We start from the raw sequence: 25,865 nt of genomic DNA on the forward strand, positions 1-25,865 counted from the left end.
GTTGGGAGAACACAGTGCAACAAGAATGAATGAATCAATGAGTCAGGTGATAAGTAGAGAAAGAAAAATAGTAGGGTAAAAGGGATGAATAATGGCAGGTGGGAGGGGCTGCTCCTTTCTAAGGTCAGGGAATGCCTCTCTGGATGGTGACATTTGAGCAGACACCTAAATGGAATGAGGAGTGAGCTGTGCAGCTGTCAAAGGGTAGTATTTTTCCTGGCAGAGGGATCATCAGGTACAAAAGCCCTGAGGTTTTCAAGGAATAGCAAGGAGCCAGAGTGAGAAGGTAGATAAGAGTCGAAGTCAGTTCGGGGTGAGGCCTCTGGCTTTTCCTCTGAGATGGGAAGTAGCAGAATAGTGACTTGGTCTGACTCATGCTTTAATAGACTACTTCATTCTCTAGTCTTCTATGTTCCTCCTCAGAGGCCTTTTAGTTCCCACCTTCATCACCCTCTGTATGCATGACCTTAAGCCATAGCTTATAGACTTTCTTTTAGACAAATGCATGGTGTACTTATAGCATGAAGGGCTTATTCCGTGTACCTACATGTGCAGGTAGATAATTAGCCACGCTCTATGGTGTCACAGGATCAGAGTTGATTATCACTGTTCTAAGGAACTAGGCCCATTCCACATATTTAAAGAACTACCTTAACATTTCATTTCTTGATCTTTTGCTCACTTGAGGCAATTGCAACTCACTGAAAATAATGACCAAATGTGTTTTTCAAATTGCATATAAAAACTTAACCTAGTAGGGCTTACTGTCAGCCTATAATTATTAAGCATGCTTCAACCTCTGACAATCTAGAATCCAGCTTTATTTTTTTTTAATGTTTTATTTGTTGGTCGGTATGGGCGGAGGGAGTCTAATTATAATCTTCCTTGAATTGCTTTATGGTTAGATCTGTCACATGCCAAAGTTAGATCCCATTAGCAGGCTTAAAACATTTATTTCTGAAAGAACAAACTGTTATACTGTTACATGTTGCTTAGGGTAATTGATTTCTTTTGTTTTCTTTCTTGTTACAGGAGGAGACATCACAGCTTTCCCAGATTGGGAGAAAAAATATGGAATGTGTTTTACTGCTGACTGAACACAACCAAATGAACTGTACTGACAGTAGTTTGAAAACCAGCAGTTAGCAGTTTGTTCAGACTCTAACACTGTCCAGCACTTTCCAGAGCAAACTCACTGTTTACAAGAACTCTCGGCCTTACGAAGTTTATAACCTCAAGCTTTGTTTATTTAAAATATTTCTGCGAAAGAAAAGTACCCGAAGCCTATTTTCCAAAATGGCCATGGATGAGTATTTGTGGATGGTCATTTTGGGTTTTATTATAGCTTTCATCTTGGCATTTTCTGTTGGTGCAAATGATGTTGCCAATTCATTCGGTACCGCCGTAGGCTCTGGTGTGGTGACCTTGAAGCAGGCATGCATTTTGGCTTCAATATTTGAAACCACCGGCTCTGTGTTGCTGGGGGCCAAAGTAGGAGAGACTATTCGAAAAGGTATCATTGACGTGAACCTATACAACGATACCGTAGAAACACTTATGGCTGGGGAAGTTAGCGCAATGGTTGGTAAGTAGCATAAGTCTTTACACCAATGAGTGATGTGTCCACTGGCCTATTTCCCTACTACAACTCTCTCCATATCCATAAGTGTGATTTTTGGTTTAACTTTTCAAAAACTGATCTGATGTTTCATATTTACAATTCGATTGCTTCTCACTTTCTGCATTTAATTTGGTTGTGATTTTTTGAAGCATTTATTTTCTCAAATTATTAGCAGTCTTGATGGTTACAATAAATTTCATATAGGTGAATACTTCTCACAAAGTTGAAAAATATAGAGTAGCTCTTCATTGTTTTGGAGTTATTTAAAAGTTATGAAAGAAATAATATTATCTAAATGTGTTTTCAAAGTTTACCTATGAAATTTCCTTGAAGGTTGATTTATGGTTTTACTTAGGATGTAGCGTTTTGAAATGTGACTGTCAAAAAATATATGCATATATAAATTAGAGGGCTAGAGGTGTGGCTCATTGGTAGAGCACTTGCCTATCATGGGCAAGGCCCTGGCTTCCATCCCCAGCATTGGGAAAACAAACAACAGCAACAAAACCAACACTCATGGGGCTGAGTGAGAATGTAGCTCAGTGGCAGAATACATGTTTAGTATGCACAAGGCCCTGGGTTGAATTCTCAGAACCAAAAATTAAACAGATAATATTTATTATTTTAACTCTTGTGTTCTTCATTTAAGTTCTAGTGCCATTACCAAATGAATTTAAGTGGTTACATTTCAAGCAGTTCTGGTCTTTTTTGTTATCAGTAGTCCTTTTTTTTTTTTTTTTTTTTTTTGGCTCTTGTTTTGATTTTCTGCTTCTACCACTGGGAACAACTTTTGATACGTGTGTGGGTTTTTCTGGCCAAAACATAATTTGTATGTCACCTGCGTATACTATGGCCTTTTATTTGTAGTTTTCAGTTGTCTAGATGAAGGAAAGAATTGAGCTGAGTGAACTGTGTTGATGTGCAAATAAACTGGTTGGTCAATGTGATTTCTCCCTTGCCCACAGTGACCGTAGCCTTGAAACACTATGGGGACACTTCCTTGCAATTTAAAGAAAAGTCCAGGCAGGAATACACTAAGTGCAGCTGACAGGACTCTTTCTCTGCTTGCCTCTAGGTAGAGATGACGTCACAGCAGACAGCTGATCTATACGGGTAATTTGGTTAGGGAGAAGAGGGTTAGAGAGGAATTCCACCACCTTCTGCTTTCAACAGGACATATCCTTTTGTAGGAAGAGTCCTGCAGTAGGAGGTAAGATGCTGGTGTACCAAGAACACAGCCACATTCCACAGGTCCCTAGTTATTTATGGTGTCACTAGCATTCCTTATGCACCTAGAATGTGGAGATTACTTGCCATATTGAAGGTCACCCACTGTCTTTCTTTATAACAAGTTACTTTTAGAAGTCATTGAAGGCATCTGACAGAAACAGACTGATATACTAAGATGTTCAATATTAAAAACACAGTAAGCTAAGAGGTTCTTATTTCTCAACATTTTGTATTGTAAAGATGTAAGTTTCTAGATTGCTTTAATTCCAACCACTATTTTAATTATTGAATTTTATTTACCTTCACTGAACAAGTATTTCTCAGCAGTCAGATATATTTGAAATTCCCTTAGAAAAATAACCATTATTTATAAAATTCATCCTTGGTAGTTATGATAAATATCTAAGATTTAATCACATCAAGCTGAATTTGAGATTTTTCTCAACAAGATAATGTGGACAAGATGCATTGAAAATATGGGAGAAATAGAAACACTGACAAAATTCAGTGGTAACTGAATTTTTTCTTCTTGTGAGGAAATTTTTGAGCAATGGTTGTTTATTAAAGAGATTATTAGTTACTGAGGCTACACTGAGGACTTAAGTTAGAAAGTTTTGCGAACTGAGCTTTATGTCACTACTAATTTTTTGTATAGTCAATATAACTTGTCCAATTTTTCATTTTTCCCACCCCTGGCCTTGGCTCTTTTCTGAAAGAATGAAGGATACTTACCTCAACTAGAATTTGGGTTTACCAAAGCAATTTGAGGTTTTGCTTCAATAATATGATTGTTTGCTTTGGTTTCTCTGTCTTTCTTTTCATTTTTTTTTTTTTTTTCATGTGTGGTTAGTTGAATCTCAAAGCCTGTATTTGGGGTTGGGGGAGTTTATATGAATTACGTAGAATTTAAAAGTGGACCTCCTTGCAGAGGAGCTGTATAAATTTAAGATGGTAGTGTAATTATTATTGGCCAAAACCAAAGCTAATTTTGTTCAGAAGTCCAGATTCTTCTAGTCTTCCTCTTTTTAAATTCTTCCTTCAGTTTTTTCTTCTCCCTCTCTCTCCCTGACCTTTTATTCTGTTCTATGATGTTCTCTTTTTTTCCTTAGTAAATTCTCCCCCCATCCATGGGCCTCTGTTTTTTCTGATAGAGTTGTGTTAGAGTTGGGTTGGTTGGTAGAAGAAATTGTTGGTGCCCCTCAACTTTCTGAATAAGTTATCTTCTGACACTCAGATCTAAAGCAATTATCTATCCACTTTGTATGAAACCACCAACTGTTGCCAATACCTACTGAGAATTCTTCTCATAGCAATACCCATGTTGGCACAAACTATTTCCTTCAACCGCCATAAGAAGCATACAGACCCCTTATAGCCACTCAGCATCCAGGGCTGCCAAGCCCTGCCCAGTCCCTGCTTATCCTTCACCTCCTGTTTCTACTCTGTGCACCGCTTTTACCCATGCCTATCTCCACTGTGACCCTCAACCTTTGCTATTTCTTTCATCTTTGCAGGAGCCTACTGCCTCAAAGATGCCTGACTCCCCCTTTTCCCTAGGCTTTCTTACACTTTATCCCATAGTTAATCCCATTCTTCTTTGTAGGATATTATTATCTTACATTAAAAATCTCTCTTTCCCCCTGGATGTGAATGTAATCCCATTTACCTTCAGCTATTCCTAAGGTTTAGGAGGCCCCTGCTCACTACCAGGTCCCCGAGCCAGTCCTGTCTCTGTTTGCCCCTCCTTACAGCTGTTCCTTTATTCTTCCCCACTCTCTCTCTCTTTTTTTCCTTCATCCCCTTGCAGGCAGTTCCCACCCCCTTACCTTTCCTTACAAACTCTCCTCCAGGACATATATTACAAAGTCAGCCAGAGAAAGGAAAGCAGTTTTCAGGAAGGAAAATCTTGTCTGAATGCAGTGGGGTGAGTTTATACCATTCTCTTACATCCCTAGATTTAAGTAATGGTTCTGGCTATGAAACATGCTCCGAACTCTAGCTTTATTTTTAGAACAACTTAGTCCCTGCAGAATCCAGGGCTCAGATATGAAGCTTAAGGAATTGTCCTCAGGGAAGCCTAGGTGCTGCCATGGAGCCTGCTACCAGCTTGGCAGCACAAAGCTGGCCCCTTCTTCTCCCAACACATGATTCAGGGGTAGACACAGGGTCACAGCCAGCCTCGGCTCAAAGGTCAGCACGCCTGGCCCTCACTGGAGCAGCTGTCCATGTTGCCTCACAAACTGGGACCTGTGCAGCCATAAATGACCCTTCTGTAACTTGAATGTCTTTGAAGAAAATGCCAGGGGTCCGCTTAAAGGTGCTGCTGCTGCCAAGCAACTAGGCTTCCAGAATTAACATTTGGGATTAATAATGTACCCAGCTTATCTGCCAGACTCTTGATTCCTGTACAGTTCTGTACAGGCTTTTCAACAACTGCTTCTGAAAGCGATCTCTCCCAGCTGATGCTTTTAATACTCACTGCAAAATCTGATCTGCTTATGAAAATATCTCAAGTGAACTGTAGCCTAGAAAAACATTTAAGCCTAGGAAAGTGGTGGAATGGAAGGAAAGGACACAAAGCTACAGTAAGGGCTCCCAAACACACCAAGCAGGATCTGAAAGCAGACGCCCAACTCTGGGTTAAATATCACAGTTATTTTTCATATGAGAGAGAGAAAAAAAATGTTTAATGTGGTAATTTCCACTCTTTTACAGACTAATGTGGCATAGACAATATTTAGCACTCCTCATAATGTGACTACAAGGCATAACTGTAACAAAACTTTTCCCCAGTGTGTTGCCTTTCTTATCTTTCTATGTGTGGTAGAGTCTTTAATCTCTTGCTGATTTTGACCAAACTTCACGCCAAAACAAGTTCATCATTGGCATATTCACCCTCACATGACAAAGGCAAGTGATAACTGGCATCAGGAGACTTGTCTTTAAATACATAGTCGTCATAATCTCTTCCATGTTGAAGAAGGGATAGTCCTTCCTTCAAGGTAATTGAGCAATTTTTGTCTGGTCGTCAGCACTTTATAAAAAAGTAATCCATAGAAAATTAAGCTCGGGGGGGGGCTGGAGTTGTAGCTCAGTGGTAGAGCACTTGTCTGGCATGTGTGAGACCCTGGGTTCAATCCTCAGCACCACATATAAATAAATAAAATAAAAGATCCATTGACAACTAAAAAATATTTTTTAAAAAAAGAAAAGAAAATTAAACTCAGGGAAATGTTGTTATAGAGAATAATAATTTGGACTTCTTACCTTGGTGGCTAAGACTGTACTATGTGTCTGATTTTATTTCATTTTTATCTTTCAATTCACAGGTTCAGCTGTTTGGCAGCTGATTGCATCCTTCCTGAGACTTCCAATCTCAGGAACTCATTGCATTGTTGGTTCAACCATAGGATTCTCACTTGTTGCAATTGGTACAAAAGGTGTGCAGTGGATGGAACTTGTCAAGATTGGTAATTGCCATTTTCTTTTACCTATAAGAAGGAAAGTTTACCTTTTCTAGAGTAAGTTTTATTACAAGTTACTTTATATTTTTCCCTTCAAATGTTAAGATTTAGAAGACCTGTATGGTATGAGTAATGCTTTCCCCCTTAGAATTTCTGTTAAAGGAGATTGTGAACTGTTAGACAGTTTTAAACTCCATTCTTTTAAAATTTTACATTGTCATTCAGCTTTGAAAATCAATATTTATTTGTTCTTCCCAGGCAGAAATTTATTTGATTGAAGTCTATCTAAAGGTCAGAGAAAGACTAGGCCGGAAGTAAAGAAAATGGCATTGAATCCAGGAGCTCATGGTTATGGGAAGGCAAATGAAGCCAGTGTTATTAACCTCCCTGCAGTCAAGACATTGTCCAGTCTGCCCCCTAGGGAGGAAGCATTGTAGTGTTCCTTGGAGGTTATAGGTGTGCTGAGCAGGGACCAAAACAGGCCAACCCTCATTCCAAGAGTAGTAACAGTTTATTTCCTGGCTATGCTTTTTACACAAGGTAAATCCACTCAACCTCATGCACATCAACCCACCCATAGTGAAAAAGGCTCTTTTGCCCCATCGCCATCCTCTGTGTTGCTCATTCTTCTACCAGAATCACCAGGTTAATCAGGTCTCTGAGCTGCCCATCAGAAACACAAGCCACCAGGAAAATTACCTTATATCTGAGTGGTCATCAATTAGCTACACTTTAGAACTACCTAGAAAAGTGATTTTAAAATACCACCCAGACCTCATTCCAAACCTTTCAGATCAATCAAATTTTTGGAAGTAGAGTTAAGAGCATAAGTGGTTTTTAAAAACTCCCCAGATAGTTTCAGTGTGCCACCAGAGCTAGGAATCTAATGGAAGGTGGCAACCTTTAAAAAAAAAAAAAAAAAAAAACCTTACTGTTGGAACAAGTATAGGACCTGCAGGTGAAAGGGCTCAGTGGGAATCAAAGGAATCTGTCTTCTGAGACTAGTGCTTGGGGGACAGCTACTCCACTGAGCTGATAGTGTAATCTGTTATGTGCCACTTTGTGTCTGAATGAAGCAATATACCGAGTCAGGAAGGCTTGCTGGGTTCTGAGTTGAGTAAACTATTCTGGTGATATTTATTACTGTATATAACCTATATTGTTATATACAATGTCATATTATAAAAATATGACCACAATCATGTATGAATTTTAACATTCATTAGACTCTTTTTTAATCATTTAGTTGCCTCTTGGTTTATATCTCCACTGTTGTCTGGTTTCATGTCTGGCGTGCTGTTTGTACTGATCAGAATGTTCATCTTAAAAAAGGTAAGTGAGGCTGGTTTTGTTTTTATTAAATTTTAGGACTAATTTTGGCTCACTAATTTTGGCTCACTATCAATAGAAATTGATAGTGAGAAGGGGGTATGAGGGAGAATTGTATATTTTCATTGTTAAGGTACAGCACTCCAGAGTTAGTCTGACATTATCTTAAGTGGCCAGAATGAGCCAAGGTCGAGTATCCAATGAATCCCCCAGAAAGTAGCACCTCCAGTATTGTTTTGGGGAATTTTGATTTAGTTCATTAGTTAATACTCCCAGGAATTGTGCTCAGACCTTAAAAAAGAAAGGTAATTATTTCCTGAATGTTAAGCAGAACAGAATGAGATATTAAGATTTTGAAATTGATTGTCATTAAAAACATCTGGAGATTTCCTAAAGATATTTTCCTATTTTTTAAAAATGGAGATATCAAGATTGAGATACTAACTTAATTTGAGGGAAAGATGCAAAAAAAGAAAATATGCCTACATGGTGTGCATTTTTTCTGAAAAATAAAATAAGATTAGAATTTAGATTAGTATTCTGGAGAGAAACTCAGTTGTCATTTTTTAATTTGACTATCAAAGGGTTATTGCAATATGTTTCTTTTTTATATTTCATTTTTAAAATACACATATAATGTTTATACTTATTTGTGGGGTACAGTTTGATAGATAGATCCAATATATAATGATCAAATCAGAAAAATTAGCATTTCCATGTCCTCACATTTTATTATTTCTATGTATTGGGGACCTTCAAACTATTCTCCTCTAGTTATTTTGAAATGTATAAAATGAATTGATATAGACTATATTAACCTTTTGTGCTATATAACATTAGAATTATATGTTAGTCAGCTGTCACTGTGACAAAGTACCTGAGATAAACAACTTATAGGGAGGAAAGGTTTATTTTGGCTCATAGTTTCAGAGGTTTGAGTCCATCGTCACTTGATCCTGTTGCTTTGGGCCCATGAAGACCCAGTGCATCATGGCAGGGAGCACAATGAATGAAACCTATTCACTCTATTGTGATTGGGGAAGCAAAAAGAGAGGAAGAATAAGGACCAGGGTCCTAATATTCCCTTTAGATGCATACCCCCACTGACCTAAATTCTTCCTCTAGGCTCCACCTCCTGAAAGTTCCATCACCTCCCATTAGTGCCATGTGCTGGGGACCAAACACATGGGCCTTTAGGAGCTATTCAGTATCCAAACTATAGCAAGTTACTTCCCCCATTGAACTATATTTTGGTACTCATTATCCACCATCTCTATTCCTCCTTCCTACCTCCTTCCTGCCCTCTGGTGGCCTCCATTCTACTTTCTAGTTTGGTTATTAACTCTCACAGCTTCCACAAATGAGTAAGAACTTACAATGTTTTGTTTTTTTTTTTTTCTGTGCCTGGCTTATTTCACTTAACATAACATCCTTCAGTTCCATCCATAATAACCACAAATGACAGGATTTCATCCTTTTTATGGCTAGATATCTTCTATTTTGTGGAAGAGACACATTTTTAAAAAACTGCTCATCTCTTCTTGGACATCTTGGTTGAATCGTTACAATGTTTTTGTAAGCAATAAAGCACCTTTTTGTGTTGCACTGTAGTCTTCCTTTTTTTATAGTTTTGCTTTCTATTGTTTTAGCTACCCATGACCAACCATTGTCTGAAAATATTAATTGGAAAATTCCCAAAATAAATAATTCAGAAGCTTTACATTGCATGCCAATTTGAGTATTGTGATAAAATTTCCCACCACCCTGCTCCCATTTTAGCTAGGATGTGAATCATCCTTTTTCTAGTATATCCATTCTGTGTATATTACCTGCCCACTAGTCATTTAGCCATTTCAATGATCAGTTCTATTGTGGCAGTATCATAATGCTTGTATTCAAGTAACTCTTAGGTACAAACTTAATGCTATGTCACCATGCCTACATCATTCACCTCACTCCATCTCATTATGTAAGCATTATATTATCTCACATCATCACAGGATGAGTATAATAAATATTTTGAGAGAGCACATTCGTATAAGTTTTCATTGAATTTTTGTGATTGTTCTATTTTATTAGTAGTTATTATTGTTAATCTTACTTGCCTTATTTATAAGTTGAACTCTATTACAGGTATGTATGTACAGGAAAAACAGTACATGGGGATTGGGTACCGCCCTCAGTTTCAGGCCTCTACTGAGGATCTTGGAACATATTCTATGGGGACCAGGGAGGACACCCACAGCATACTCTTATGCTTGAGCCATCCCAGCATATCAAGGACATGCCTTTTTTCAGCTATATATTGTTTGAAAATACAGCTCTTTTCTTTTAGCATTTTCTAGTGGTGTATTAAAGAGCTCATTCTCTTAAATAAGTACAAACTTGCCATCATCATTTCTCACCATTCCTTTTCCTGGGCTTGGAGCAGCTACTCTAATATTTGTTTACATCTTGGAAGGTGCTAGTCTGTCTTGCCTGCCAGCCTTCACCCTTTTTATTTCCTCTGCCTGGAATCCATCCTTGCCTGGCAAACTCCTACTCAACCTTCAGGTGACACTTCCTAGGAAGCCTCTCCTACACCAGCTTCTGGTTGGTTACTTCTTAGTCTTCTTCCCACAACACCAAATATGGATGAGATAGATGCTTGGTTGGCAGGGGTAGGGAGAGATGATGAGTAGATAGATGAAAGGGAGAGAGGGAGGGAGAGAGAAAGAGAAAGGGAAGAAATGAGACAGGTCTAATGAGACATTTGTCATTTGAATTTTAAGAGTAGGTTTTTGGAGCTGGGGCTATAGCTCAGTGGTAGAGTACTTGCCTAGCATGAGTGGGGCCCTCTGTTCCATCCCCAGCACTGAAAAAAAATAGAGAGTAGGTTATTTGGGAAAACATGAAGTGATTCAGTTAAAAAACTCAGACTTGGGCTGGGGATATGGCTCAAGCGGTAGTGTGCTCACCTGGCATGCGTGCGGCCCAGGTTCGATCCTCAGCACCACATACAAACAAAGATGTTGTCTCCGCCGAAAACTAAAAAATAAATATTAAAAAATTTCTCTCTCTCTCTCTGTCTTAAAAAAAAAAAAAAAAAAAAAAATACCTCAGACTTGGGACTTTCCACCTTTCCAGGTTGTTGATCTGTAGTCTTTCTATAGACAGCTATTATTCCTAAGAAAATAATGCTTTGGAAACCAGATACAGTCAGCATCTGAGCACCCCAGTGTTTTGTGTTTGTGTTTAGTCCAATCTGCATTCTTTTCATGTGTCACCTCACAGGTTGGAATGCTGGCTGTCTCTCTCTCACCCCTTGTTCCAACCCATTTGTCTTAGCATTCACGTCTCTTGTGCCCATCCCTGCCTAAACTGGCTGTAGCGCTCTCCTGCAATTGCATCACTTTCTGCCTGCCCCTGCTCTTACATGCCTGAAGTCTCACTGCCAGTCAACACAAGCCTCTTGACAAGTGCTGAAGGCTACTTGAGCCATCCCAGAATAGGTCCTTAATGAGTTGTACTGTTTCTCAAACATGCTTGATTTCCATACGTGTTTGCATTTTGTCGTTGGCATCTCTAAGAGAGCCTCTATTTATTCATATCTTGATAGCACATTTCAATTTTTAGACTTAACTTTCTTTTTATCTTGGTAGATGGAATACTTATATAAATATGCAAGAACATCTCATGTGGTTATTAGAAATCAGTTTCTTTTTGAAATAATTAAGCAATACCTGTGTGCCAATGCTGTGTTGTGGAGTTCTTGGCCATATTATTGCTTCAAAATCCTCTGTAGATCTGCTTAAAACTAAATTTATAGTAGTTTCTGAGATATGATTTAACCTCAAACATGTGTGATACCATTCTTGTTGATGTATTAAATTGAGGGAATGTCATAACAGAAAGCTAAAGTTTTAAATAAATGTTTTATTAGACAAAGAGCCATAATTCTTTTTACTTTTGATAGTTGAAGGTTAAATATTATACCTTATGAAAAGATTTTGGAAAAGTACTGGTGTTATAAAGTCATGTAAAATCTAATAGTAATACAATAATCCATAAGTCATTTGACTTAAAGAGGTGTTAGAGTCTCAAAATATTTATCAAATGTAGACTTTTAGGGGCAAAGCTCCATAGGTTTCAGAGAAGTAGTTGCTGAGCTCTGGGCTTTGGTTCCCCAGGCACTGACCTCCCTCAACAGTTCTTTTCTGTTTCTAAATCTGACATCAGCTCATGTGACTGTAGTGCTTTAATGTGTCTGCTGGCCACAATAGTGGGCTCTTTGAAAGTGCATTTGTGTAGAAGAGATGGCCCCAGCTGATGCCATTCCTGTGGATGTGCAGTGGAACACATGTAGTAACACACCAGCCTTTTTGGCCACAGTGGGGTTTAGGGTACTTTCTTGTAACATTGTCTTGTGTCATTTTTCTGGTGTTGCCTCCAGAAGCTCTGGAGTCCTGACCTCCCACTTTATCTCATTATTCCACAGGAGGACCCTGTTCCCAATGGCCTCCGGGCACTTCCACTGTTCTATGCTGCTACTATAGCAATAAATGTCTTTTCCATCATGTACACAGGAGCACCAGGTAAGAATTCTCTGGAAACTTAGATCCAGCCGTCAAGGTGCATTCTATTTCTAGCAATGTTGATTTATTTGGTGTTTCATTATTGCTGGCTGACATTATTGATGGTCATTTTGGAGTAGTGAAAAGAGCAGTAAATGCATTTACTGTTCTAAATACCTAAGGGATGCATGAACTACAAATGCAACAGGCTTTCCAGTTTAAATTTTTAAAAAGTAAATAAATAAATCCCCATTCTGCCATTTATCCAACTGTGGGTAAATGAAAGTTCAGAGCAGCTTACTGAACTTCTCTGAGTCTCAGAACCTGATCTGATAGCACGTAACTACTGAGCAGTGAAGGGTCAGGGAAGGGAGGTGGAAATCCTAGTGCTACACAGGCGCGTGGTGAGTAGCAGCCACCCAGCCATCTACAGTGCAGTGGCAGAAGCAGTCCATAGATGCAGATGTGGAACAACCTGGAAATTGTCAGCTTAATTAGTCTAACCAATACAAGCCAATACTGAAACCAGTGATGATTTTCTCTTCAGAATTACTCTTTTTGGTTTGGAGTTTGGGGGGAAGGGAACAGTTAAAAATTCTTTTCTTTTACATTCTGAATAGTAAAAGAAAGAAACTCATGTAGAATATTCTAATGTGCACACATTTCAATGTTGATGAATGGGTAATGTCCTATTAAATGTTTCTGTATATGCTGGGTGCAGTGATGTACTAGTAGTCCTAGTTACTTGGAAGACTGGGGCAAGAGGATCATTTGAGCCCATGCATTCTAGGCCACCCTGGGCAATGCAGCGAGACCCCCAAGACCCCAACTGGGATAAGAAAGAAAAAAATCTCTGTACATATTTGGTAAAGAGAATTCACCCTCTGTTTCTTTTTATGAGATGTGTCTCAAACAACCAGATTCTGAATACACACAATTTTGTGGGGATATATGAAGTCAATATATATGTGAATTTACATCATATTTCATCTTCTTAATGTCATGGATATGATTTAGTTTTTGGCTACATCTGACAGAAAAGTCTCCTCTACTCAGAAGATAAAATTTCTGTTAAATGGCACATTGTGCTATAACTGAAAAGTGCCATCTTCCAAAATGAGGGGAATGCCTCACAAGTTTCTCAAATTAGGTTTTCTTGATGTAATTTTCCCTGATTTTATTTTATGAAATTATATTTTGTTTACTTCAGTACTCAAAAATTGTTTTAAAATGATTCTTAACATTTTATAACCTTTTACTTTGCCATCTCTGTCGCATTCAAAAACATTGATCTTAAAGATTTGATACTTAACATTATTGAGACTTCAGACTCTGGGTGACTTCAGCAAGGGAGAGGGAGGCATCATAGCTACTTTAAGTTACACCAAAAGCACAAAGCTGAAGATGAGAGTAAGGACACAGGTGAAATCCTCACCTCAATCACAGTAGCCTGCTATCTCTTCAGGTGTTATCATTCATGGACTATGAACACTATTTGCCACAGACTTTCCAAAGTGTCCCATGATTAAATTAAAAAGAAAATCAGAGGCAAAGAAAAGGCAGTTCCATATGCTGGAGTTAAACCCTTCTACCAAGTGTGTGCTTTCTAGGTGCCTGGAAGGCTCAGGAATGCCATACTGGAAGTAACATGTGGCAAAGAGACATCTTTGTAATCTTGCCCATGAGTCCTTGTTCTTAATTTCATGAAGGCTCTTAGAGCTCGAATAGCTGAACAAAAAGCAAAGCAGCTCTCTGTGCATGGGGCACAGAGAGCCCATGTGTGTGGGGGTTCCCAACAGACACACAAAAAAGAGAGAGAAAGGAGAGAGACTGAGCTAATAAAAGTTGAGGATGCCTTTTGTAACACCAAGTCCTGGAAATGAGAATTGGTATAAATAAGATAATTTCATTTTGTTTCTTTTTTTTTTTCTTTTTTTCAGTTTTTTTTTTTTATTGGTTGGTCAAAACATTACAAAGCTCATGATATATCATCTTTCATACATTTGACTCAATTGGGTTATGAACTCCCATTTTTACCCCAAATACAAATTGCAGAATCACATCGGTTACACACTCACATTTTTTTCATTTTGTTTCTGTATGTTTTTTCACTCTCTATTGTTGCTTCCTGTTGTTTTTTTCAAATGTCAGAATACAAATGTGTGATTCCTTCTAAATTTTGGCTTAATATATACTTTATATATACTGTCTTTAATTTTTTTTATTTTCCCCTACTATTTTACATTTTTATTTGTACATTTGCTAAAAGAAACATCTTACTGAGAGAGTAAACTAATCTATGGAAAATTAAACTATATGATGGATGAGACACAAAAGACAATACACATACTTAACAGGGTTATTGTGAGAAATAGATAACATAAATGCATTGAGTTGAGTTTTACATGAATTAATCCTTCCAGTCCTCTCAGCTCCTCTAGAGGATTGTTGATGTTGCCAACCCCACCTGTGCTGGGAGAGAGGCACAGCAATGCTGCATTCGCTAGATCATATAACTAGTAAGATGCAGGACCAGAATTTGAACAAGACTAGTCTTGAACCCTATGGTCTTTGTTGTGACATTATGTAGATACATGAGATAGCTGAAGGAAAGTACTTATAAGTATGTATAGCATTACTGATAATGACAATAAAAATTGCATCAACCTTAGCAAATTCTTCCTCTTAACTCTCTTGAAAACATGCCTTCCAATATATTTAAGGACCTGGGTATAAATTTTTTATATACTTTATATACCCAGTATTGTGAAGAAGGTTGCCACCTCCTTAATTAGAAATATTTTAAAAATCTAAAAATGATGTTGAAGATTATCATTCAATTGAAATACAGACAATATTCCCAGTCGTAAAGTTCCTGGTACATGTATGGGATAGGCAGCTGTTCTATAAGGAACGTAACATCTCAACTCCCTAAGTCCCATTCCTTATTGTAAAGTAGGGACAGTAGTAGTAGCTCCATTAAAGAGACACTGTGGTTCCTGAGATAATGTGGGCAGGGCATGTAGCATGGCACCTAATGCATAACTCACTTTTAATCATGTTAGAGACTCTTTTATTACCATCAGTCATTATTAGCCTCATTTTCTCAATTGTTAACAGCAAATCCTGAGTCATCCTATTTTCTATTTTTCCTGGATATATTTGTGGAACCTTTTACCTGAAGTTTTCCAGGGTTGCTGGGTAGAGGGGATGTTACCTGGAGGAGAAAGGAGAAGTTTATGACCCTGAAGGACCAATCGTTTTGTTCGTCCATTAAGTCATAAAAGAACTTTGCTAATATTTTGGTCCCTGGGGAATGTTCCTAGAATATCCAATAGGTGGGCCAAATCTTATTTTTATTTAAGCACTGAAGGTTATTATTTACCCTTCAAACTAGACTTTAATTACATACTCCTTCCTCATTTGCGGGATCTCAACTTGTCCAGCTGTATCATAAGTAGCCATGACGACATACTTGGTAATAAGCTTGAGCAGAGAGTCATTTTAACAGTGACTGAGTTGATCCATTCCTCTCAACATACATCTGCCCTTCTAGAATTTATTCCTCTTGGTTCTCTTTCTTTCTTAGTTTCACATAATACACAGAAGCATCAGAGATAAAAGAATTAAATTCTCTTAAGAAAAATGAGTGACAGCATTAATCTTACCCAGTTTTACCATTAAGAGATTTTGAAAAATAGCGTTTGTATTCATGGAGATGAATCAAATGGGGATTTGTTGGATGTTGAGTTATAGTGTTTTGTTTTGATTTCCTCTGTTCCTCCACTCTAAATTATTAAGTTGTTTATATCTTCGGCTTAGTTTGATTTGTTTTACTTTGCATCTGACATGACTTATCTCAAATAAAAGTCATTCTTACACTTCAGAGACTGAGTGTATACTTTTAAAAAATTGCCTTTGCATTTTTGTTCTTTAAAAAAATGATTAGGAAGAACCAAAAATAACTTTAGGAAATGAAGTGCTTTCTTGGATTGGATTCAAGCATGACGTTTTTAATTGAAAAAAGTCTTTAGTTGTGTGGCACCTGGTTTTTGTTCAATGTTTAGACAGTTCATGCTGAAATTCATTGCATGCCTCTTTGAGTAGACAAAGCAGATCACCTCATTAAGCCCTGGTAGTTACATATGACTTCTAAGTCAAAGTGAGGTTCCTAGACCAGCCACATCAGCAGCACTTGGTGACATGTCAGAACTACTCTGGCCCAGCCCTGATACAGAACTGCAAGTACTTCAGCCCAACAACACATGTTTCAGCAGGGAGCCCTCCAGTGATGCTGATGCATTTACAGTTGGAGAACCACAGCACTAATTACCTCTTGGACCACGAACAGTGCTACCTTATTACAGTTCTTAGATAATGAGGGTTCTTTAAAGTTCTAACAGCAATCTTCCCTTACCCTCCTTTTTAGTCAGCAAATGAATTCTCAAACATAACCAAGCCTGGTTTCTGGCTTCCCCAGAGCAAGCCTATACCTGAGGTGTGGCTGCCTCTGCCACTGCCCCTCCTTCCATTTCCTCTTCCATCTCCATCCCCTTCTTTCTCCTTTTTCTCCTCTATCCCTTCCTCCTTTTTGCTTTTTCTTCCTCTTCTCCACTGCCATCTCCTTTGCTTCTTTCTCCCCTCCTCCTCTTCCTTCTGGTCTAGTCCCAAGGAAATCAGAACATCAACAACCCCTGAGGCCCCTAGTTGTCTTTGTAAGAAGGAGCTTTGTTCTCCATGGGTCTCTGTATTCCAAGTTGTGATTGTAAAGTGCAAACTGTGGAGAGGCAGGAATTGGAACTGTAGTAATTCCTAGTCCTGGTTCAGGAAAGCACTAGAGTGAGAAAAGTTTCCAGTTACCACCAAGGGATGGATTCAAAAGTTAAGGATTTAAATTCACTTCCTTTCGAGAATTATTACAAATGACCCCTGGTTTGAGAAAGCTGGTACCATATTTTAAAATCCCAACGATAGAGCAAATTAGGAAATAGCATGTTTTATTTCAAAAGTGTGCTTAATTGTCTTTAAAAAGTTGTTCTAGGGGGCTAGGGTTGTAGCTCAGTGGTAGAGTGCTTGCCTTGCATGTGTGAGGCCCTGGGTTCAATCCTCAGCTCCACATTAAAAATAAATAAATAAAAATAAAGATATTGTGTACATCTACAACTAAAAAATGTTTTTAAAAAAGTTGTTCTAGGATTCTTTTTACAAAGGTAAAAGTAGTGCTTTGAAATGTTGATTAAAAACAAAACAAAACTGGTAACTTCAGTTTATCAGGAAAGGCAGGATAAGAAAGAGTGATAGTGCAAAGCAGGTCAGCCTGTGTTTATGCATACCTGTGTGTGTTACTGTGGAAAGATGGCCACAACATAGAACCATCTAGGAAATGAAAGCATAGAATAGTATATATTGAATAATCCTGTTACTTTTAAATTTTTTAAAAAAATGAAAAAAGAAATCCTCACGAACACAGTAGAATGTGTTTATATGTATCTAGAAAATGCCTGAAAAGACATGTACCAAATAGTCCCAGTTTCTGTAGGAAGAAATGGAGGCAAAGGGGAGGGTAATAGGGGAATTTCATATTGTACATCATACAATTTGGTAGACACTGAGGATATTTTGTATTAAGCATGTATTATATAAAAGTTAAAACCAAAGGCAAAATCTGTGCAGTTAATAAGAAGGAAGGCTGTAGGGAAGAGATGGTAAGGAGGGATAGAAGGGGACTGATATGAACTGCAGCCTTTTGGTTTCATATGATTTTGTTATTTTATAGATTCTTTAATGATTCTGTATGTGGAAAAACAGGAGGTATAGCAGAGGAATAACAATGGAGAGAGAGTTTTTATAAAATGTTCTACATCTTCCCTAAATGATTTGAATCTTCTGATATTTTGTGGATTTGGATTGGAATTGTAAAGATGCTTGAGGTTAGAGCTAAATCACTATTTGTCATATCTTTTTTGTTCAGAAAATGAGAGGCACCGGAGATGAAAGGCCATTTAGTGGCTAAAGTGGAGAACAGAGATTCAGAGCTCCCAGCTCTGGCTCCTGGCAGCCACTTTTGGCTGAGCGAACACGAGCAATTCAAGCTGTGCCCTACTTTGTCTATCCGCAGAGGGAATCAACGTGCCATGCCTCGTTGCCCTCTGAAGGTGTAATTATTTGGAAACAATATGAGACCCTCACCAGGAAGACAATCCAATACAGAGTGGTTTTGTTGCAGATTTTGTAGTATATAACTTAACCTTAAGTAGTTAGAAGAGAAAAAGTTTTGCCTTGGGTGTACATTGATTTGGGTGTTTTTCTATAATGAACTTTTATGCAGAATTGTTTTTTTTTATTTTTTTCAGTTTTTTTTATTTTTTTATATTTTTTTAGTTGTTGATAGATCTTTATTTTTTATTTATTTCTATGTGGTGCTGAGAATCGAAACCAGTGCCTCTCACATGCCAGGAAAGTGCATTACCACTGAGCCACAGCCCCAGCCCCCTGTTTTTTTAATAATCCATGAAACTCAATTTTATATGTTTAGTGTAGAGTGCGGATGTATAACATAAATAGCTATCAGCTTACATTTCTTACATGCAGGCTTTAAGAGTAATGGCTTGTTTCTTTCAATCCTCTCTTAAATTGCTAAATTCTTGGAACAATTTGGTAAGATCTCCATCCCCATTTGGTTCCTTTCTCCTTTCTTACTGTGAACAATTTTTCCCCTGTTTTCTTGGATTTGTTTACTTTGTCTCCCCACCTCTCCCACACTCAGATAGACTATGTCTATACCCTGCTTTCCATTCTAGATTTTCATGACCAGGAGGGTAACCTCAGAAGTTTCTGGCCCAGGTCAAATGGATAGCAAGGCAGATGTAATGATACAGAGGTACAAACTCAAGTGATACAGTGTCTTAGTGTTTAAGCAAAGGATCAAAGTCTTGAAATTGACCTCAGTTTCCCCTTTTGGCCCTGTCACCATTTAGGACCTCACATGTCCCTAATGGGAAGTGTAGAGATGGGCTTGAAGAAGCACAGGAAGCAGCCTTCTCTACTTTGGGGAGATAAGTAGAGAATAAAAAAAAAAAATAGGGCCTGATAGCAAAAGTGTTCACTCACCAAAAAAAATCAAGTAACTCAAATTGTTAGTCTTTCCCCCACAATATGTATGATTTCCCTCTCTTAGACCAGGCTAAGGCAATGAAGCCAAAAGTAACACACTTGACAGTTTTATCATCAACCAAACCACAGAAGAGAAAACCTCTTCCAAATCCAAATGCTTTGAAGCTGTAAGAATGTAGGTTTGCTGTTAGTTTATCAGTTTGACTTTGGTAAATGAACAGTTACCGCTCACTTGGGCAAGAAATAGCTGTGGAGTGATCCTTTGTTACAGTGTGAAGACAGTGACTTGCAGATATAAAACAGAAGCCAGGAAGCCATGGCCAGAAATAGAGCCCAGTGGAGTCAGCTCCTGTGGTTTTATGAGCAGCCCTGGGCTTCAGGTTCACGGGCAGAGCTGGAGTGGAACCAGCTGCCACTTAAAACAGTGCAGCCTGAGGATGGTGCTGAGTCCATAGCTGTCTGATGTCACCTGGAGTTTTAGAATGGAGTAGTCTAAGTGCCAACATTTCTACCAGTGGCACTCTAGCTGTAAAAAGACTAGGTAACTCTGTTGTTTTTCTAAAACATTTATACACATTAGTATAACTTCCCCCTGATATTATTGGCTACCCATTCTGTAACCTCTTACAGTTATCAAAATATTTAATAATGATTGAGCAGCGTGGAGCTGGTTTATTTATATAAAATAGTGAACAAGGTAACAAAGCCTGCATCATTAAAAAAAAATTTACTTATTTAAGAGCTAAGTTTTAAATAGGTCATTAATTTAAAATGTTTTAAAAACTACAAAGTGACATTCTTATTGTGGATTTTGGAAGTTGCCAGTATAAAAGTACATGTATCAAGAAGTTAAAGCCCCACACCAATTTCCCATTTCTCCATAGAAGAAACCATTGCATCTTTCCAGAACTTTTTCTGTGTGTTAGCATATATGTCAGGAGTTAGGAATTGGGTTTTTTTTTTTTTTCTGTTTTAAACATAAATTGAGTCACAACTGCACATTTATTATATAGCTGACTTCTATCACCTGGGCCTCTTTCCTTGTCAGTGTACCTCAGCCTGCCTTATTTTTATGACTGTGTACTGTGATTATTTTACATTTCCATGATGATGCATATATTAACTAATGCAAATTCTTACCATTACAAGTAAAACTATAGTAGGTCTATATATATGTGTGTGTGTGTGTTCATGGGTGAGCATGCTTAAGTTGTATACTTCATGAATGTGTCTGAGAGAAAATGGACAAAATCAGAGTGATGAGCTCTGAACACAAAACAGCACTGTGGAAAGATGACGTTCCTAAACCACGTTCACTTCCTCCCTCTTACTGATTAATATAATTACTGCTCAAAGTGCATTGCTAGACTTCAATGGAAAGTTTTTCTGTTATAATTCCATAGTTACGCTTGAAAGTCAATGTCCTTTGAACAACTTTTATTTCTAAGCTGATTTGTTAAAAAGGGTCGTATATGTAGTCAGAATGCCATGTGCATTAAAGCAGGGCTGCCGACTAATAAAGAACCAAAAAGGTAGCAACCCCAGAGCCGTGCAGCATCCACATTTCAGCTTCTTCCCGCTGGTAGAAATGGGCTGCCTGTCAGGATGGAAGGCAGATGACTCCTTCTTAGTCACATTTATCCACCCAGAAATTTAGATAGTGACATAACATGCAATTAATGGCTTTATTCCCAACTTAATATGCTGATTGTGCCAAATTGGTGATATTTTAGTAATCAATTTATTGACAGGTTAAAGTACATATTTACAAAGTATAGTGTCTTTAAAAATATGGCTTTCTATGCCCAAGAATACAGTATGTTTGGTTTGGTTTGGTTGAGAGTTTTATTAAATACACAGTCCAGTTGATTCATTTAAGATTGAGGGAATGGAAAACACAATGACAGTTGAGACTTGACCAATGACAACATTGCTCTTCATTTTTATTTCCCAGTGCTAGGTCTGGTTCTTCCCATCTGGGCAATAGCACTCATTTCCTTTGGTGTTGCTCTACTCTTCGCTCTTTTTGTATGGCTCTTTGTGTGTCCATGGATGCGGAGGAAAATAGCAGGTAAGCACTTTTTTATTTCTTTGGAATTACAAAAATTTCTCCCAATTCCTGTGATTTCCCATGTAACAAACAAGTATCCTCACAAATGGAGGAAATGGAAGTACAGTTAACTCCAGAACATACATTGGGATACAAGCCCAGTCTCGTGGCTCTTGGCTCCTGACTAATTTCTGGCTTAAACTTTTTCTTAGTAACTTGTGACTCAGGTGAGCAGGGGCTCTCATTGCCATTAGTAACAGGAAATAAACTATGCATCCAAGTTCTATCAGCCTGATGAAAATCAATACCCTTCAGGGAGATGCAAATTAATAACACGGGAGATATTACTTCCAACCCACAAGAATCAGTAAAAATTTGAAACAAACAAGTAATTCCAAGTGTTGGTGGAAATTCCAAGTGTTGGTGAGGAAATGAAATAACTGCAATTCTCATACACTTATGGCGAAATGTAAAGTAATTCAACCACTTTGAAAATTAGCTTAGCAGTTGTTTTATAAAGGTAACCATATACTTACCATATGACACAGAAGTTTCACTCCTAAGTAGTTATCCAAGAGAAATAAAGATGTAAGTTCATAAAAAGACATACTACATCTACATACAAATCTTTTAGTCATAATAGCCCCAAAATGGAAACAATCCAGTGTTCACCATCAGGTAAGTGGTGTATATATTTGTATAATAGAAGACTACTTAGCAATAAGGAGAATTGAACACCATATAAGGAATTTCATAGATGTTATATTGAACAAAAGAAGCCAGATACAAAAGAATGCATATGCCATATGACTCCATGTTTCATAAACTCTGTAAGTTTACCTTAAGAAATTTTATGGATATTTCCTTAAAATTCAAGTATAGTGAAAATGAAGAAATCACCAGTTGCCTGGGAGTTTGGAAATGATTTAAAGGGACACAAAGGAACTTTTCAGGAACATGGGAATATTTATTCATGTTTTAATTGGGGAAATGGTCATAGAATATGCTGATTTATTACAGATTATCCACCATTTAAAATATCTGGATTTTGCTAGGTGCATTGGCACATACCTGTAATCCTAGTGACTGGAGAGACTGAGGCAGGAGGATTGCAAGTTCAAAGCCAGTCTCAGCAACTTAATGAGGCCCTAAACAATGTAGTGAAACCTGTCTCAAAAAGGGCTGGGGATGTGGCTCAGTTGATAAAGGCCCCTGGGTTCAATCCTTGGTCCCCAAAATAGTTAATTAGATAGATAGTCAATCTGGATTTTATCATATGTAAATTATACCTAAAAAAAAACAATTTTAATCTGGGCATAGTTATCCCAGAGACTCTGGAGACTGAGGCAGGAAGCTTACAAGTTCGAGGCCAGCCTTAGCAACTTAGTGAGGCCCTAAGCAATTTAGCAAGATCCTGCCTCAAAATAAAAAATAAAAAAAAGCAAGAGATGCAGCTCAATGTAAAAACACCACAGGGTTCATCCCCAGTCAAAAAACAAAAAACTAAAAGAAGAACTACCTAAACTGTGGTTAGGCTGGTTATGTGACTCAATGGCTGGGTTTGGTCCCCAGCACCACAAGCAAAGGAAGGAAGGAAGGAGATAAAATATGCCTAGAAAATCAGTCAGGGTATTTTGCTATTATTACCAGCAACATAGTTGAATTTCAAACCTTGAAGCCACATGCTTTTATGGGGCTCACAAAAAGAGAGAGAAGTATTTAAATTTATTCCTAGAATGTGCCTTACAGTCATGTTTCAATATGGGCATATCTGAATTCGAAAATCCATGTTTCAAAAAAAATTAGATAATATGCAAGAGTCAGTACAGCAAAGATGTTGGTTCTTCTCAGATTGATCTACAGACTGAAATAATTAAAATAAAAATCCCAGGAGGATGTTTTGTTGATCTAGACAAGCTACTTTTAATATTTATATATAAGTTCAAAGAAACTAGAATAGCCAAAATAATTTCTGAAAAATTAGAATAAAGTTGGAGGATTCCTACTAACTGACTATAGGACTTATTGTCCTGTAGTCCCGTAGGCTATAGGAGCTCAGTGGTGAGCTATACCCCATTACTGGAAAGAAACGAAAAGAAGAAAAAAAAAAGACTTACTGTAAAGCTACATGACAGTGTGATTTATGAAGAGATAGACATGTAAATTAATGGAACAGAATACAATACAGAAATAGACCCACACAAATTTGGCAAATGAGTTCTTCACAAAGATTCAAAGGAAAAATATGCCTAGAAAATCAGTCAGGGAGAAGGGATAATCTTTTCAACAAATGGTATTGGAACTGTCAAATATCCATATGCCAAAATAAGAACTTTACCCTAAATCTTAAACCTTATAAAAATTAAGGGCTGGGGATGTGGCTCAAGCGGTAGCGTGCTTGCCTGTCATGCACGGGGCGCTGGGTTCAATCCTCAGCACCACATAAAAATAAAATAAAGATGTGTCCACCGAAAACTAAAAAATAAATATTAAAACATTCTCTCTCTCTCTCTCTCTCTCTCTCTCTCTCTCTCTCTCTCAAAAAAAAAAAAAATTAACTCAAAAAGCACTGTATATATAAATGGAAAATAAAAAAATAAGACTTTGGTTGGAGAAAAACAGAAGGAAAAACTTTTGTGATATTGGGTTAAGCAAGGGTTAACATATGACCCCTAAAACATGATCCATGTAAGAAGAAATTGATAAATTACACTTTACCAAGATGAGAAACTATTCTTTTCTTAGAAGTACTATTAAGAGAAGTTTCTTGTATTCATAATATATAAAGAAATTTCAGAAAACAAATAACTGAGTTAAAACAGCTAAATATTTGAGTAGGCACTTCACCAGAGAAGAGAGATGAATTGCAAATAAGCCCCTGACAAGGTGTTCAGCATCACTAACCATCAGGGAAATGAAATAACCATGAGATATCACTACACTCCTATTTGAATGGCATTTAAAAAAAAAAAACTGACAATGCTAAACACTGATGAGGAAGAAGAACAGCTGGAACTCTCATATATTCCTGGTGGGAATGTAAAATGGCACAGGAAGACAATTGGGCAGTGTTTTTACAAAGTTAAAAATATATTTACCATAAATACCACTCCTGAGTAATTCCCCAGAGAAATGAAAACTTAAGTTCACACAAAAAAACTGTTCACAGCACCTTTATTTATATCACCAAAAGCTGGAAACAATCCAGAATATCCACAGAATGAATTAATAAATCTTGGTGCCCCCACACATTGGAATCCTACTCTCAACATTTGAAAGGAACAAACTGTCAATTTATGGGTGAATCGAAAGGCATTATGCTGAGTAAAAAGGAGCCAGTCTCAAAAAATGACATGTCATGATTTTATTTAGATGACCTTCTGAAGAAAGCAAAAGTGTCAGGTCAGAGACCAGATCACTGGTTGTCATCGTTACGATGGGGCAGAGGGTCTGACTACAGAGTTTTGGGGACAGTGGAACTTTCCATGTTCTGGTAATCACCACTACATACACAGTTCTATGTTTGTTTTAAAAGTCAGATTTATACAGACACATAATCAGATTAGTGCATGTAAATTTAAAAACTAATATTTTTTAAAATTCACATTAATGCATGCAACATCAAACTAATTAGTGAAACCATATCATTAATTAATTAAAACCCAGCTTCTTATTCCCATGGAGCTGCTTCCTGCCCTGTCCTATCGTGAGAATAAACATTCCCTTCTGCATTCACACAGACAATTATCCTGAGATGAGCCATTCTTACTCATGCTATTTGCCTGGTTTAATCTGTTGGAGTCATGAAATGTACATAAATGCTTTGATTTTTAAAATACTTTTCCTGATAACTAAACCTTAATGTCAAGACCTTAAAATCTTTGCTTTCCAGGTTTGGGCTGTAATGTCACAATAGGAAATTGATACTATTCCCATGCTAGCTTTCTACAAGGTTTTTATTTAATCAAATTTGTATATTTTGAGATTTCAGTACTTCAAAAAGTACTCAGTATTTAAAAAAAAAAGAAATATTATTTTTATGTGTGTATTTTAAGTACAGATTAGTGATTAAGGGCATGGACCAGGACCACAGAGCTACTGACTGAATTTAAATCTTAGGGCAAAGGGGAAAAGGGAAGGGAGGGGGCATAGGATTAGGAAAGATGGTGGAATGCAATGGTCATCATTACCCTAAGTACGTGTGAGAAGACAAGAAGGATGTGACTCTATTTTGTGTACAACCAGAGATATGAAAAATTGTGCTCTAAATGTGTAATATGAATTGTAATGCATTCTGTTGTCATATATAACAAATCAAAATCTAAATAAATAAATAAATGTTAAATTTAAATGCCACTTACTATCTGTGTGAGCTGGCTGGGGCCAATGATTTAACCTCTCTGTGCCTCAGTTTGCTCACTAGCAAAATGAGAAAAAATAATAATACCTGTCATATAAATGTTAATTTTTGTTATAATATTTACAAATATTATCTTTCATCTAGA

General features: G+C 37.4%; 1 protein-coding gene across 11 annotated transcripts in view; it reads left to right on the forward strand.

The window, feature by feature from the left end:
* Slc20a2 (solute carrier family 20 member 2) overlaps positions 1-25,865 on the forward strand; it is a 101,358-nt gene that overhangs the window by 54,643 nt on the left and 20,850 nt on the right. For all 11 annotated transcript variants that reach the window (XM_071610160.1, XM_071610163.1, XM_071610166.1 and 8 more), the window contains 5 exons: positions 1,033-1,585; positions 6,181-6,321; positions 7,562-7,647; positions 12,122-12,218; positions 21,265-21,381. In XM_071610160.1, coding sequence (XP_071466261.1) covers positions 1,297-1,585; positions 6,181-6,321; positions 7,562-7,647; positions 12,122-12,218; positions 21,265-21,381 — 730 coding nt within the window. In that variant the 5' untranslated portion in view covers positions 1,033-1,296. The remainder of the gene's footprint in view (positions 1-1,032; positions 1,586-6,180; positions 6,322-7,561; positions 7,648-12,121; positions 12,219-21,264; positions 21,382-25,865) is intronic.

This window comes from Marmota flaviventris, chromosome 3 (assembly GCF_047511675.1).
Source record: "Marmota flaviventris isolate mMarFla1 chromosome 3, mMarFla1.hap1, whole genome shotgun sequence".
Classification (NCBI taxonomy): Eukaryota; Metazoa; Chordata; class Mammalia; order Rodentia; family Sciuridae; genus Marmota; species Marmota flaviventris.